Source organism: Caretta caretta, chromosome 10 (assembly GCF_965140235.1).
Source record: "Caretta caretta isolate rCarCar2 chromosome 10, rCarCar1.hap1, whole genome shotgun sequence".
Taxonomy (NCBI): Eukaryota; Metazoa; Chordata; order Testudines; family Cheloniidae; genus Caretta; species Caretta caretta.
In genome coordinates, this window is record NC_134215.1 from 54440066 (window position 1) to 54455849 (window position 15784).

General features: G+C 37.7%; 1 protein-coding gene across 6 annotated transcripts in view; it reads left to right on the forward strand.

Annotated features, from left to right (window-relative positions):
• BNIP2 (BCL2 interacting protein 2) overlaps window positions 1–15784 on the forward strand; it is a 29989-nt gene that overhangs the window by 10186 nt on the left and 4019 nt on the right. For 3 of the 6 annotated variants that reach the window (XM_048867966.2, XM_048867967.2, XM_048867971.2), the window contains 9 exons: window positions 3304–3401; window positions 4876–4943; window positions 6407–6574; window positions 8869–9045; window positions 9902–10004; window positions 10238–10369; window positions 11602–11688; window positions 11822–11920; window positions 14632–14667. In XM_048867966.2, the coding sequence (XP_048723923.1) occupies window positions 3352–3401; window positions 4876–4943; window positions 6407–6574; window positions 8869–9045; window positions 9902–10004; window positions 10238–10369; window positions 11602–11688; window positions 11822–11920; window positions 14632–14667 (920 nt within the window). In that variant the 5' untranslated portion in view covers window positions 3304–3351. Of the gene's footprint in view, window positions 1–3303; window positions 3402–4875; window positions 4944–6406; window positions 6575–8868; window positions 9046–9901; window positions 10005–10237; window positions 10370–11601; window positions 11689–11821; window positions 11921–14631; window positions 14668–15784 lie in introns of those variants that run through there. The other 3 variants (XM_075133015.1, XM_075133016.1, XM_075133017.1) reach the window with 3 other exon arrangements.

A 15784-nucleotide genomic window follows, 5' to 3' on the forward strand; every position in this document is an offset into this window, starting at 1 on the left:
AGTACTAATCATTCTCAGTTCATATTCTCATTTTCAGGTGAGACACTTCAGTGCTGTCTGCCATAAAAGTATTTGGCTGGACACTGTGGGTTGACTTGTGACACTTAGCAAAGTGTCTCCCTACAAGGTTCAGCCTGCTAGAGCATCTCTTGGGGGTTTTTAACCGAACATGTTGTACTTGTTAGTAAATTAACTATGTAATATCCAACATCTGGGTCAGCTTGAAGGAATAGATGCCATATAGATATGTGGCAAAGCAATAGATGATTGAAACTGTTTGCAAGTGGAAACGTTATAGAGATGCTGATTTGACCCTTTCACACTTTTAGTTCTTGCAGAACTTTTTTTTTAAAGCACCTCTTGTGCAGGTGCTTTACCTTTTGTATTGATAGTATTCTATCTCTCTGGCCTAAATTGCGGAATGACTTTTGTCCAGATTGGGCACCTGATTTGGACTGCTCCTGCAAAAATGCCAGGAGCTTATGGAAGCTTCAATGAGCAAATATTAATTTAAAAATATACAGGTGATATTTTCCCACATTGAAGCAATGTTTGCATTCTTGTTGTGGCTTACAAAACAAGATTAGTTAACATGAAAAAGGAGACGTAGTTATAAAGATGCCAGGAAAATATTCTGAATCAGACATGTTAAATTATTCCTAACCCTGGCTGTAGTCTGCAGTTCATCAACATAGTCATATAATGTTTATAAAGTTATAATAAATTGTATATTAGATATAAAGGTTAAAGGCTCCAGCAGTTAGTGTCATATATATGTAGGTCACCTTTGACAAAGTCACAGACATCAAAGGTGAGCACAAATCCTGGAAATAAAGATAATCATTTAGTTCCTTTCTCTCTCTCCAGCATGAGAGGAGCTGATAAGCTTAATGTGCTTTAGTATTGATATCTCCTTTTCTTGTTAACTATCAAGAATAAAATCTCTTGTAGATTTACTTCCTCACAAATAAAAACTAGTAGTTTTCTTCAGGTAAGACTGAATTCTCTATTGTTTTGATTCACTTAGGAACTCTTCCTTTATGAAATCAGAATGACAAGAAATCTTTAGATCAGCTATACAAGAACCTCTTGTCTTTCTTAACTAGCTTTGACATTAAATTATACAAGTCAGCTTACTAACATCTGGGAAGAAGTACACAACATTAAAAATGTTGCCCTTGGTTTTCTAAATATGACTTGTGATTTATTTACAATCAGTTGTAGATTCTAAAGAAACAGTAGCAAAATCATTAAGAGGATCTAATGGGGGTGCATAAAAAGCTTTGAAGTATTACCGAGAGGACTTAAATTAGTACATGAATTCACTGGGCCAGAACCTTTAGTTCAGTTTGATCTATATTATCAGCAAGGTCCAAAACACATTGTATGGCTTTGCAAAATTACCAGGATTCTCAAGTTTTCAATGTAACATTTTCCCTCAATTCTCATTTTGGCAATTATCCCTTAAGCTGTCAGCTCATCACTAAACTCTGAGGTGTATCAGCTTAATATTTGCATTAGTAATTTTTGATGAAATCACGATTCAAGTTTACATGCTAAGTAAATGCTGTTTTCAGAGATGGAATTGTGGTAAAGATTCTAGAGAAGTCTTAAAGCCATCAGTCGTTACAGATTTTCAGTTGATTGTACCACCTCTAACAGAGATGAAATGAAAGGCACTGCAAAGACTGAAAAAAAATCATATCTTCTGTTCTTTGTTTCCCACATTTGAATAAGTAGTTTTAAATCTTCTATATAATGCTTCCTTCCTTTACACCATTGCTGCTGTTTAGGGGGGCATCATGGGGAAAAGGTGGTGAAAGTTCATCTTGGAAAGTAAGATGTTGAGATAAAACTGCAATGATGGCAGTAAGGCAGGGGGGAGAGGAAGGAACAAAGAAAGCAATATTAAAACTGTCAGTGAGCTGTGCTGAGCTAATTCCAAGAAATCATCAGCATTACAGAAGATTATGTATTCAATATCAGTTTTCATTTTGCTGAATTAAACCAATAGAATTTCCAAAAAAGGTGGGGGGGGGGGCCAAGGGGACTGACATAAAATTAAGCAAGTTGTGCTTCCAGATTTCCCATGTGGTGCTAGTGTCAGGAATCTTCCCCAGGAGCATTTCATGTGACTAATTGCAAGTAGTCCATTCTTTCATATCCCTTCTAATTCCTTCATTCTGCAGTTCTGTAGACTAAACTCTGCTCTCCCATCTGTGAGGCAGGTCCATGTAGGGATGACAAGGTGTGATTTGAAAGCTGGATTGTGGCTGTGAGAGCAGAATTTTACTATTATTGAAGACTAGGATAACTTCCAAAATCCAGCAGATAGGATCTTATTTAGAACACCAGAAACTGACACACAGCCCAACAGTGATTCAGAAGACTAATTTCTTGCTTTATTTTACAACTAGATACTAAAATGGACAGGCCAAAAAGAATACTTAAGTATGTTCTTCAGATATACTGTTCACCTTTCAGGAATGGGAAATACTATCATGGCAGGGACATTGAAGAGAACTGGTTTTATCTATCAAAATCATAATTGTCCCATGATCAAATGTCCCCCTCTTCATATCATTCTTCTGTGGCCTTCCTTCTTCATTAAGCAAATCAAGCTTGATGCTCTCATCCTTTCTTTAGTTCTCTGCATAATGTTGCCGCAGTTTGTGTATCTGCTGATGTCTCTTTTCCCATTGTTCCCCTTACACTCTTGCTATTCATGCCGTTCTCATTGTTTCCTTTATTTCTTATAATGTTGCCCACAATGTTAGGAACAGCGTGCTAGGATCTCTGTTTTCAGTCAACTGATTTCTGAAAACTGAAGGCCCACAAACACTAACCCATGACAACATCTCAACATCCCAATTTAAAAAAAAAAAAAAAAGTAATCTCCATTTGATCTTTGTAGGTACTTATACTATTCCATTCCTCTCTGAGTATCTCCCAAAACATCAGATCCTCACAACATCCCTGTGAGATAGACAAGTCTATCTCTATTTTAAAAATGGGATACTGAGGCAGAGTAGGTTCTTACCCAACATCACACAGGAAATTTGTGGCAAAACTGAATGCAGAACTCGTGAACTGTAGTCCAGTGTTTTAACCATAAGGCTGTTCTCCCTCCTAGTGCCTTTCTGTCTGATCTTTTACTATCTTACTCTTCTAGGATAGACTGTTCTTCATTTGTCATTTGAGTGTCTAGTGCACTGTCACTACTTAAATGCTGTTTCTGGAGTGGATGGGTGGGAATGGAGAGAACATGGCAGTGTTAAACATTTTAAAATGTCTTGTCTACAGTTCTTGGCTCACCAGGAGTCTGTATTAGCTACTGAGGCAAGGCTGAGGATGGAAGGTGTTGAATTTAAGGAAGAGTGGCAAGATGAAGACTTTCCAAGGTGAGAGATTTTCTTTTTATTTGTAAAACTTTTCCAATAACCTGTTAAACTGAAATTGTGCCCCTTTAGAACAAAGGCTATCAACTGCAGTATAGTTAGCACTTCAACCTGAGCCAGCCAGACATTCATCCTGCCTCTACAGCATATTTATGTTTGTATGCTCCTTGGGCAGTATGGGCCACTTGCCCCTATGCCTGATGTTAATATGATCTCATGTGAACCAATCACTAGAAACATGTTCTTTTAAAACTAATTCTACTAATATAGTACGGCTTAAAGGGTCTCAGAACTTAATGGATGAACTTGCCTTTTAATGAATAGGGAAGGGCTCTTATTGTTAGCAACATGTAAGCAAGGAGGAATATTAGTCTGTGAACTTCCTACATTCATGCAATGAGAACTATACCTTAAAGCTTTAAGGTAACTTTGCATAATTCTGAAGTGCTTCATATTCTTATGAATGCTTTCAAAGACTAAAAAGTATCATGTGCTCAAATGCACTGGGTGGAAATTAAGTTGAAAATCAATTCTGGGCTGTCTACGCTTCCAAGCTTTTTGAAAATTCATTAAAACACTTCCAAAACACCCCAGAAAATTACATAAACTGTGCAAGTAGGGAAAAAGACTTAAATATAAATCAGGTCAAATTTTGGAGCTTGATCTTTGATATGGTGGTAGAACTTCAAATTGGAGCTTTCAGGTGCGCTTTAGAATAGGACAGTAAATTTTCCTGAAACGTAAACTGTGGATAGTTTAAGCTGTTAAGAAGGAAACATTTATATACTGTTTTTTATAAATTGTCATCTAAAACTTTACCCAGCCTTGCTCTTTCTTTTTATTGCTTCATAACGAGTTTGGCCCAAGACTTGAAGAAACCTTGTTTCACTTTAGCTTCCAATTTTGTGTGGCATGTAGTTTTTTTTAATAGTTGTAATTAAACTATTCAGTTAAAATAGTCTTTTATATATATATCTTTACGCCTTTTTGCTTCATCTTAGTGTATAGGTATCTTGTTAAGATTGCCTGGATGGAAACTAGGACATTGTGCATTTTTAGCAGGACATAGGGTTTCTAAAGCACCATCTAACTAAATTATTTGCCTCTAAGGCACCTTTTGTGCTTCATAATAAAATACAAGTTAAGTACTTTTCTGGTCTTGCTTAACTTTTAAAACATCACATTTTTAATAAGAACATAGAACAATCCAGTGCTTGCAATAATAACTGGCAGTAACTACTGGTTTGGGTTTTTATTACATCAGCAGGTAAGGCTCACTTGAAAACTGCAAATCACTGTTCAGCCATGGTAATGCTCTGCTTGGCTGATGTTTGTGGTCTAAACCAAGCTATGTTTAATCTGATTCCAAACCCACAATGTCACTTTATATGTGTTGGTCTAAAGATTAATATCGGATTTTTCACTAAATAATTTGCAAGTGTTTCCTGCAACAAGTGTCTTTCTTTTTCTGGACCAGGCCCCTACCAGAGGATGATAATGTTGAAGCAGATATACTAGCTGCAGCTGGTCGACAAGGCCCACATGGTAAGAACCTCTTAACATAGTAGAAAGTTTTGGGTAAGCAGTGTTCAAATCAGTATATTTGTGTTTGAATACCATCAAAGTTTGTAGTAGAGACAAAATGGGTTTACTATAATACAGATTGGGCCGAGAAGGTGTTGTCTTCACTTCCACTGTAAACTCAGAGCTCAATTAGAATCACACATTGGTTTATGTAGTTTATTTCTTAACATATTCCTGCTTTTAACTTGGGGTTTCCTGGACTATGACAGTCTGCTTTAGTTTTGGCATTTCCAGTGCTGGATCAGTTGCTTTATTTCATTCCCTGCTTTCAACTGATGTTGTTTATGCAGGGTATCTGCCTTGACCTTTTAAAGCATGTTAAGCATACACCTGCCTAATATCTAACCTTCCATCTTACTGTAGTTTGTCAGCCATTACTCATTATATCATGGAGTACTTTTGGCACCTTAGAGACGAACAAATTTATTTGGGCATAAGCTTTCATGGGCTAAAACCCACTTCATCAGATGCACAAGTACTCCTCGTTGTTTTTGCTGATACAGACTAACAAGGCTACCACTCTGAAATCTGTCATTATATCATCTTCATATGAAGACTTTTCAAAGGCAATAACTTATATAACTCTTAACTATAATAACAATTGTATTTAATCTGTAATAGAAGAAAATAGCAGGAGCTAGTTAACATAGTAGGTTACATTAAACTAGTCTTTTACACGTACCCAACTTCAGTACTATTGTATACTTACGTCGTGTATTGTGTAAACACAGTCTACCATATACATTCTGATAAGTATCCTGGACTCCCTCACCAGTTAAGTATGTTGAGTACTGTATATTTTTCTGTCTGTGGTTGTGTTTTAAAAAAAAAAAAATTAGGTATTGTGATGTTTGAGAAGTACTGTGATTATATAATCAGATAGATTAGGTGAGGTAATATCTTTTATTGGAGCAACTCCTGTTGGTAGAAGGTACAAGTTTTTGAGCTACACAGAGCTCTTCAGGTCTGCTTCCTTCCCGAGACCTAAAGAAGAGCTCTGTGTAGCTCAAAAGCTTGTACCTTCAATCAACAGGAGTTGCTCCAATAAAAGATATTACCTCACCTACGTTGTCTCTCTCATATCCTGGGACCAACACAGCTTCAGCGGCACTGCATATAATGAAAGACTATCATGTGTGTACACCAGTGGGCACAGTTAAGGGACCATCTACGACCTTAACTTGAAAATTCTGGACTCTCAAGCGCTGATTCTTGCAACCTTAAAATTCTATTGATGTATTTTGGGGGAGGCGTTTGGAATATTGTTGTTTGTAAGGTGATGAGCATTAATGAGACTTTTTTTGTTCTAAGCACTGGACTGTGTGTTTTTTGTTTTTTTTTCTGATTTGTTATAAACATTTCTACATACATTGTATTCTACAAATTAAGTAACCTGCCTTTTCTTTTACTCCCAAACCCGTTAGAAGTGAATGGAAACAAAGTTAGGAAGAAACTAATGGCTCCAGATATTAGTTTAACACTGGATCACAGCGAGGAATCGGTATTGTCTGATGACTTAGATGAGAGTGGGGAGGTCGATTTGGATGATTTAGATACTCCATCTGAGAACAGTAATGAGTTCGAATGGGAAGGTAAGGGTTCATTGCTTCTGTTTGGTATTTAAGTAGATGTTTTCTGATGGTTATGCTCAGGTACACAGTATTCCATGTGGGTAAGAGCTAGAAGATTCAAAGAATCAGATGTACAGGATGAGAGCTAGCAGGTTCCAAGAATCAGAAGTTTAGAGATGGAAAGCAAACTATTAAGACTCATTAGACACCTTGAGGAAAACTCAATCATGAAAAATAGACAGCATGGATTTATAAAGACTATTGGCCAGAACAGAAAACAAGGGACAAAGTTTATTTAGCGTGATTGTATGAAATTAAAACTAATACTTTTTTAGGCTGAATGTCAGAAGAAGCTATGTGAAAGTCCTATTAAGTTACAGAATTGTCACTGGAGACTTTGTATTTCCAAAACTGGACTGAACAGAACACTAGAAAATGAACTGTAGGGCACACTTCTGAATTGGCTAGGAGATGGACCATATAATTTTAATAGGTATTATTTTTCAAAGGATAGAAATTAGTTTTATGGGATGGTAATTGCTACTACACTTTCTTTCTTTGAGTCTTCAGTTGGCCATAGTTTTTAAAAAATAAATATAAAAATCAATCACTAGTTCATATAAAACAAAAAAGGAGCAGTTACTTTTCCCTTTTTGCAAGAGTATAAAAAATTGCTGAAAAGATGTAAACTACCATTTAAAAATATTTGGGAAACATATCAAAATTGATTAACGTAACACATGATCACTTGGTTCACTAATAAGCAAGACAAATGGTCAATAGCTTTTACAGAACTTAATTAACAGTTTGCTTTTCAGTTTCAGAATAGTGGTCGTGGAACGGGTACGCATAGAGCCTTTGCATTTAAAATCTTTAAGATAACAATAGAAAATTCATTTCCTGTTGGACTTCTAAAGCTCTATTTAACTGGATATGGTTACTCTAAAATTGGGAAGTAAGTCCCTGATCCCACAGTCTGATTCCTAGAGGAGAACCTTATGCCTGTACCAAATCTCCATTAATTCAATGGGGCTCCGCACAGGTGCAGAAATCCACATGTAAGAATCAGACTGCAGGATTGGGACCTAAATTTAAGTGCATTTTATGTTATCAAAATATGGTTACATTAAAGGGCACCTTTCAAGAATCCTTCTGTTTGGCATTGGGACTCTTAAGAATTTATACAGAAGTTGACAATTACCTATATTTCAGTATTCTGATAAGTTCTCTTCTTGCTTTAAGAATGTATCTATTAAAATGTCAAGTGAAATTTTAAATCCATAATTCTTTAACATTGCTAAAAGCTTGTTCCTATTAGATACTTCTATTGTACTGTAAGATATTAATTCATTCTTGCATAAATAGGAATGCTACTGCATTTAATATAGCAGGACAGAGGAGAAAAAATCCTTTGAAGGGAAGGAAAGAGTAATGTGAACTAGGAAACCATTTTAAAAAAAGCTTAATTTTTTTTAAGTATCTTAGATTAAGTTAAATGCATTGGAAGTGAGAGTAGGGAATATATGGGTGCACGTGTGTGGTGGGCTGGCCATATTTTACTGCCTTAGGGAATACGGTTTGGTGTTTATGGATAACTTTATAACATGATTCAGGAAATATTCCAGTTCATTTGTTACAAAAAGTTGCTGAAAAGGGTTTCTGTCTTTTCTTCCTTTAATGCTGCTGTCTTCATTTACCTGGAAGGATAGTTTCCATTAACAGCTTTGTCTTGGAAACAGACAACTAACATGCAGTAGGTTTTTCTCACTTTTGGTAAGGTCTGTGCAACTAAAATTCAAAGAATCATGATTTTATTAGAAAAATCTTTTCTGAAGATTCTCTTTTTAGCATAAATTTCAATTATTTTGAACATATGTATTAGTTAGCTTTAATTTCTACGAGATTTATTTGCATGTCTGCTTACCAGCTATTACTAATGTATTAAATTATGCTTTATCACGTAAATCTCTGATCAAACAAAACATGATAATTGAAGTTAACCACTTCGTATCTAATTTGGCAACATTTATGGTAATGAATGTTTAAAAGCATATGTACTTTCCCTAAAAGGCCTTCTACATATAAAATACAGCCAAGAGGACCAGTTTCTTCATGTAAATGCTAAGCCCAATATTTATTGGCAGATACTGTGTTAGATGTCCATCTTCTAGTGATGGAACTAAGTCAGGTATTTCTGGCTGGTGGTATAGAAAGTTATAATAATTCAAACAGAGTGAAGTGGTTAACTTGCAATCTGATTGGTACTGTCACGTTAAAGATCATCATGCATAATAGGTGTATTTTAATGTTGACAGATGATCTTCCAAAACCAAAAACTACTGAAGTAATTAGAAAAGGATCGCTTCCTGAATACACTGCTGCAGAGGAGAAAGATGATGGGCGACGCTGGCGTATGTTCAGGATTGGAGAACAGGATCACAGGGTGGACATGAAGGCAATTGAACCCTATAAAAAGGTTATCAGCCACGGAGGTAAGGATTAATTACATGGGCTGAGGGGTAGCCCATATAAATTACGACCGCCAACAGAGTAGGGTTCGGGGGGAGGGACAGAAGTAAGTCGTGGTAAGGCATAGGTATTGAGGAATCTCTAGATTTTCCACGTCCTGAGCTGCAGTAGCAAGGCATATGGGTATATTAGGGATATTGGCTTAAAAGAAAGCTACCCTAGTCTTGATGAAGATAGTATTGTATCTTTTTAACTAGTGAAAACCGAAATGGGACAAAAAACGAGAGGTGACTGTTAAAATAAATTAAAAGAACATCAGAACGTGTGGAGTATGTTTAACTCTTCCAAACTGAACACTTGCTGTAGTGACAGACTAGTTACCAGGATTTAAATATGTGGATTGCCAATTTAACCAGTTTTTAAAAAAGTAAATATAGGTTTGGGTGCTATTGCAGCATTTGTAGACCTCGTAACAGCTTTTATGGTTTTACAGTCACTGTCCAGTTTAATGTCTGTCTTCCCCTGCTGTGTATGTAAAAATCCATTCAGAAGGGAAATTGACTACATGGAAAATGCTATAAAATACATAAACTAAACATACTATAGAAATTAGAGAGCATCTTTCATTTATAGTAAACTGTAGCTATCTGAGTAACAGTAAGTGTGGGGGGGGGATCAAACTTTTAAAAAAATTGATGCGGTCTTTTTAGCCTTTTTGTGCCTTCATTATTTCATCTGTAAAGCACTTTGAAATAGATTAAAAAGCACAAAAGTGTAATGTTTATTACTGTAGAATTTGATCAGTGTAGTCAGACTTCTCCATTACTTTTTACTTTTGTTTTTTACTTTATTGCTGTTAATTTTTTTTCCCCCTTCTAGGTTATTATGGTGATGGGTTAAATGCGATCGTTGTGTTTGCTGTTTGCTTTATGCCTGAAAGCAATCAGCCTAACTACAGATATCTAATGGATAATCTATTTAAGTAAGTAGTCTTTTTGCCATTAAGAATGGTCAGTAAATGATCTCATAGTAGAGTTCCATCAATGCAAAAAGGGCTACCAGCCTCTTCTGCTTTTTACATGAAATTTTATATTTGGGAAATTGTGAATTTTTTCTGTAGCCTTTGAGCCTTTATCAAAATATAAATTCTTTCATTTGCACATAACTGTCACTCAGTTTGTCATTTGAAAGCTTTCTCCTTACTTGTTGTTACAGATATGTTATTGGCACTTTGGAACTGTTAGTAGCAGAGAACTATATGATAGTTTACTTAAATGGTGCTACAACACGGAGAAAAATGCCAAGTTTAGGCTGGCTCAGGAAATGTTACCAGCAAATTGATAGAAGGTAAGATAAATTCTATTACAATAATATCTAGAAATCTCTCTATATCACTTTTCTTTCATTATCTGTAATTTGTGAAAACTGTTAATTAGCATATTGTGAATTTAAGTTTGCTAGGCTTTGGAGAATGCTGAACCCTGCAACAATTGTCCTGTTTCACACTTGTATGATTTAGGCACTGAAGCCCCAGGGCAGAAATACTGCTGGAGAATTTCATTTAATTTCAAATGAAAATGCTTGTCAACATGATCTTTCCCTCAATCGTACAATTGTATTGTGAAATACTACTGAATAAAGGTTTCACCATGTACTGTATGGTCTTATTTAAAGTGAGCTTCCTGAATAATCATGCGGGAAAGTTGTTACACAGTTGAACAGGTCACTGTCAACTGTAAAAGGAAAGACTAGTTAGAATGAAAAGGTACTTGTAACCTCTTGCACAGCTGTAATAAGAGGCAACAAAAAATGCTTCTTTCCAGCTGAACTCTTCCCATGAGTGTTTACAGAAAAAATCTAAGCAGACCCCATTTGCTGAGCTTGCAGTTAGATTACATATATTCTGTGGGAGTTGCACAAATGGGGAGGAGGGAGTTTTATACACTAAATCTGGATTTGAAAGTCTACTTAACTTTAACTTATCTGACAAGTGGATATGCAACTCTGCTACGTTAGATGGGGTGTCAGATGCCAAAATACTGAGGAAGCTACTGTTAGCAGTCCATTTCCTCCCGCAAAACATATTGGTGTTGGTCTCGCATATAATCATTAAAGCAGCCCTTTTCCACTTTCTTTTCCTTATTGCCCTTTATCTCATTCATTATACAGATACCCATTTCCCAAGTGAACTTTGCTCTCTTCTCTCGTGTGTGGAAACATGAGTTAGCGATATTGGTCCTTGACACATGCCACTAACATTTGGTCAAAAAACTCTTCATTGGCTAACTTTTTCTTAGTTCTTTCTCATCACAATCTGATACTCCAACTGTCTATTCATGACAAATTTCAACATAACCTGGTTTTGCTAGTTTTTATTCAACTTCTATTCAACTTTGGTAGACAAGAATATGACAGTGGAGTCTCTGTTCACGAGGAGTTTACTCATTAGATTACATATGACACAAAGAAGTGGCAATTATGCAATAACTGGACACTTGTATTTTTTTATATTAAAAATGCATTGCTTTTTTGACTCATTTTGTTCCTTAACACTGGTGTTCAATACTTGAATTCTTTAGGTTAAGGAAAAACCTGAAATCGTTAATAATAGTTCATCCTTCTTGGTTTATCAGAACACTTCTGGCCATCACAAAACCTTTTATTAGGTAATATTCTGGAAATTACTTCATTTAAAGAAAGTACAAATGTATTCGTACTTAAATTTCAGAAAGTAATTCTTAATATTTAAAGATGTACTCAACATTTTAGTAATTGTTCTTTACATTTGTTCTTCCACAGCTCAAAATTCAGCCAAAAAATTAGATATGTCTTTACCCTGGCAGAGCTAGCTGAACTCATCCCCATGGAATACGTTGGCATACCAGAATGCATAAAACAGTACGTTTTATTATTCAAACATGCAAAGGTGTGCTTGGTGTAGAGCACAAATGTGAAAACTTATATGTGGATTTTCAACATGTCTATAAATCAGCAGTAATCTAGAAGAGTGGTACCCTTGCTGTCGAGGCAAAGTCTCTCTCTCTCTCTCTCTCTCTCTCTCTCTGAGTTGTGATGGTGTTAAATTTCTACTTTGCATGCAGCAACATAATGGTACCCAGAGCATGGCAATGAAATAATACTTAGCTCTATGGTTTATATAATTCCTACATTATACTGAGTACGAACTAGTCTTGTGGAATCATAAGATCATAATGCACAAAAGACCTCTATGAAACTCTTCTTTTCCTTCGGTATTTGACTTGCTAGTGAGAAATGCTGGTCTTGCAAGTGCTTATATTATAAGCCCCTTTTATGTCGTACTGAGCCAAAGCATTTGAGGTGTTGTACAGCAGAATACAAGCAAAACAGGCTAAGCCAGGGGTCTCAAACAAGTGGACCGCGGGATTCTTTCGTGTGGCCTGCCAAGCTCCTGGCGCAGCCCCCTCTCCTCTGCCTACCTCCAGGCCAGGGGTGGGCAAACTACAGCCCGCGGGCCAGATCTGACTTGCGGGATTGGCCCCGTGGCGCTGTGAGCCCCGCGCTGCTCCCTGAAGTGGCTGGCACTGCGGCCCTGGGGCGGGGCAGGCAGAGGGCTCTGTGCATTGCCCTTGCTTCCAGGCACCGCCCCCCGCAGCTCCCATTGTCCGGGAATGGGGAACTGGCCAATGGGAGCTTCGGGGGAGGTACCTGGGGGAGCGGCAAGTGCAGTGCGTGGAACCCTGTCATCCCCCCCCGTCCCCCCCCGGGGGCCGCAGGGATGTGGTTCCGGCCGCTTCCCAGAGCGGCGCGGGGCCAGGGCAGGCAGGGGGGGAGCGGTGCCTAGGTAAGCAGTGCTGGGCTGGAGCCCGCACCCCAACCCTGTGTTCTGAGCCCCCGCCGCACCCCAATTCCCTGCCCTGAGCCCCCGCCGCACCCCTCCTGCACCCCCTGGGGGCAGGGAGGGGGCGGAGTTGGGGTGGGGACTTCGGGGAGGGGCTTGAAAGGGGGGGTGGGAAGAGGCGGGGCATGGGCGGGGCCTCATGAAAGGGGTGGAGTGGGGGCAGGGCTGGGGCAGCGAGGGGGGGGTTTTAGTGATTCAGCCTTTGGGCCAATGCACTAGTCCTCACGTGGCCCTTGTGGTCATTTGAGTTTGAGACCCCGGGGCTAAGCAATCAAGTATATAAAAAACAAATAAGGAATCCATTTGACAATGAGATAGGAGATGGAAAAGACTATAAACATAAGCCTAACAATAGTGATTCTAAAAATCCTTGGAGGGAGGGGAAGCTTTTAAGGCCTTTTTTGAAGTGGGTATCAATGAAATAAGAGCTGTCAAAGGGGTGCATTCCAAACCAATTGGCCCACGACAGAAAAAACACATCTGCCTTCCAGCTTCAGGTATGAGGGTGGAATTTTTTTAGCACCAGGCTCTGTGTGGTTACTCAATAGTACAATGCTCACAAAGTAGAGCTGATGCATCCAGAGCAACAGTTAAGGATCCTAAGAACCTATAGTGACAATGTGAAGTTGAACTTTTACTTCATAGACAATTGGCCTAAAGATCTAGGGTAGTAAGGGTGCGCCTTTTCTTTTAGCTCACTCAAAATGTAATGGCAATGTTGCTTATTACTTTGAACTGAAAGCCACATAAGGAAGGCATTAGAATAATCACACCTCATGGTCACAAGGCATGTGTTTGCTGTTGAAAGGCTGACACAGGGGCGATGTCTACACTACAGCCAGATGCACGCTCTGGTGATCAATGCACTGGGGGTTGATTTTTAGCAGGTCTAGTGAAGACCCACCAGATCAATCGCAGATCTCTCTGGTCGACCCCAGTACTCCACCCTGAACAAGAAGAATAAGGTCTCCTGTCGACCCAGTGCGGTGTAGAAGCCACAGTAAGTTGACCTAAGCTACGTCGACTCATGTAGCTTGAGTAGCGTAACTTAGGTCGACTTACCGCGGTCGCGTAGACATAGCCAGCAATAAATGTCTAGCTGGTACAAATTGCAAAACTAAACATTTTGTAACACCTGCAGAATGTGGCTTTCTGTGGAAAAGGCAGAAACGAAATTAACATAAACTTGTAAATCTGACCCTCTGCCTGGAACAAATTCTCTTCAAAAGCACAGGATTTGAAGGAGGATGCTTCTGTAAGTAGAGATTGTTTACGAAATGAAAAGACTGATGTCCGCCTAAGGTTTACAAGACAGCCTTGATGCAACCAGCTGCAATAATGATCAAGCACTGATCTTCTGCAGAGACCAAGCTTGCTGGTCCACAGGGCAACTAGAACATTTTGCGATACTTCTATTTTGGAGAATATGACCCTTTGAGCTGTACTTCAAAATTAGGTCATAAGGTCTCTGGATTTTGAGGTAGATATTGCAATCAGAATGGACTAAATAGTGTACATTACTACTGTTACCACACAGCAACATATAAATCTCTGCTAGTTTGTCATTTTATTTCAAGCTGTATATATTCATGATTTTATGCTCTAAATAACTATGCTAGTTTCAAGACTTGATATTCTGTTTCTATGAGGAACATTTAACACTTGTTGTTTTGAGTTTGGTTGGCCTTCATATCTTGTACTTACTGAAATCAAACTTTTCCCCACTAAGGTATGAAGAAGAAAAGTTTAGAAAGAAACACAAAAGGTATATATGTATATATATGCACACCTTACTTAGGGATGCATCTAGACAAGACCATTTGCACTGCACAAACTAACTCTTTCCCAATTGGTTGGCTTGCAGACATGAATAAGCATTTGTAAATATAAACATGCACTAATGACTAAGCTTGTTTTGAAATAGTTACAGTAAATATAACTTGTAAGAGCGCTCCATGTAGCAGTGTAAACCATGGATGGGTTTGTAATCTGTCAATATTTTATCACTTCGGAGATGCTTTTATTAAGGGGATGTGTTGACTTTGAGCTGCATCTTCAAAAAGGCAAAAAGTCATGTGCATTTTTGAACCTGCTTGAACAAACTAAGTTTGTTGTTAAGAATAACAATTAACTGTTTGAATGCTTAATTTCTAGATGCCAAACTGGTACAATTGTAGAAGTTACTTGGAAAACAGCTTCTTACAAATTTCAGGATTAGAATTTCTATCTTTCTTTATTCAGTATTCACTAATTTTAATTATTTTCAAGATATCTAACTTGCACAGGCCCTAAATTAGTTTATATTTTGCTCAGTGCTGTTTGTATTTGCAGTGCCTAGATTCCTTGCTAATTAAGATTGGATTTTCTGTATGCTGTAACTTAAGTGGCCTGCTAACAATTCAAGCAATTCTCGCATCTGATAAAATACTTAAAACAAATGAGTAATTGCCATTCAGTGTCTACCAATAACCTCACTAAAACGCTCTGCTTCTAACTTTAAACTTTTATTCTGAGCACTCCTGCTGCTATGTGCAAAACAATAAACTCTTTAGGGACAAGTCACTTTCTGTAAACATGTCATTGTAAGTAGGAAGATTGAAAAGAGAAAAGGTATTAAGAATTAAACCTATCAGAAATAACTTTTCCCTATGGATTTTACTAGCTTTCATAAAAAAACAAGAAAGTAAAAAGCTAGTGGAAAAGCATAAAACTGTCAGTCTGTATGAAAAACTGTAAGCGTTAATTCTGCAGTATTATAGCTGAGATAGTAAAGGTACCAACTACAGAAAATTCAGTTCTCACAGCAACTTTAACTTGCTTCACCTTGTTAATGCCTGGTATTTTGACTGTCTATAGACCCAATCCTGCTCCATGGGAAGGTT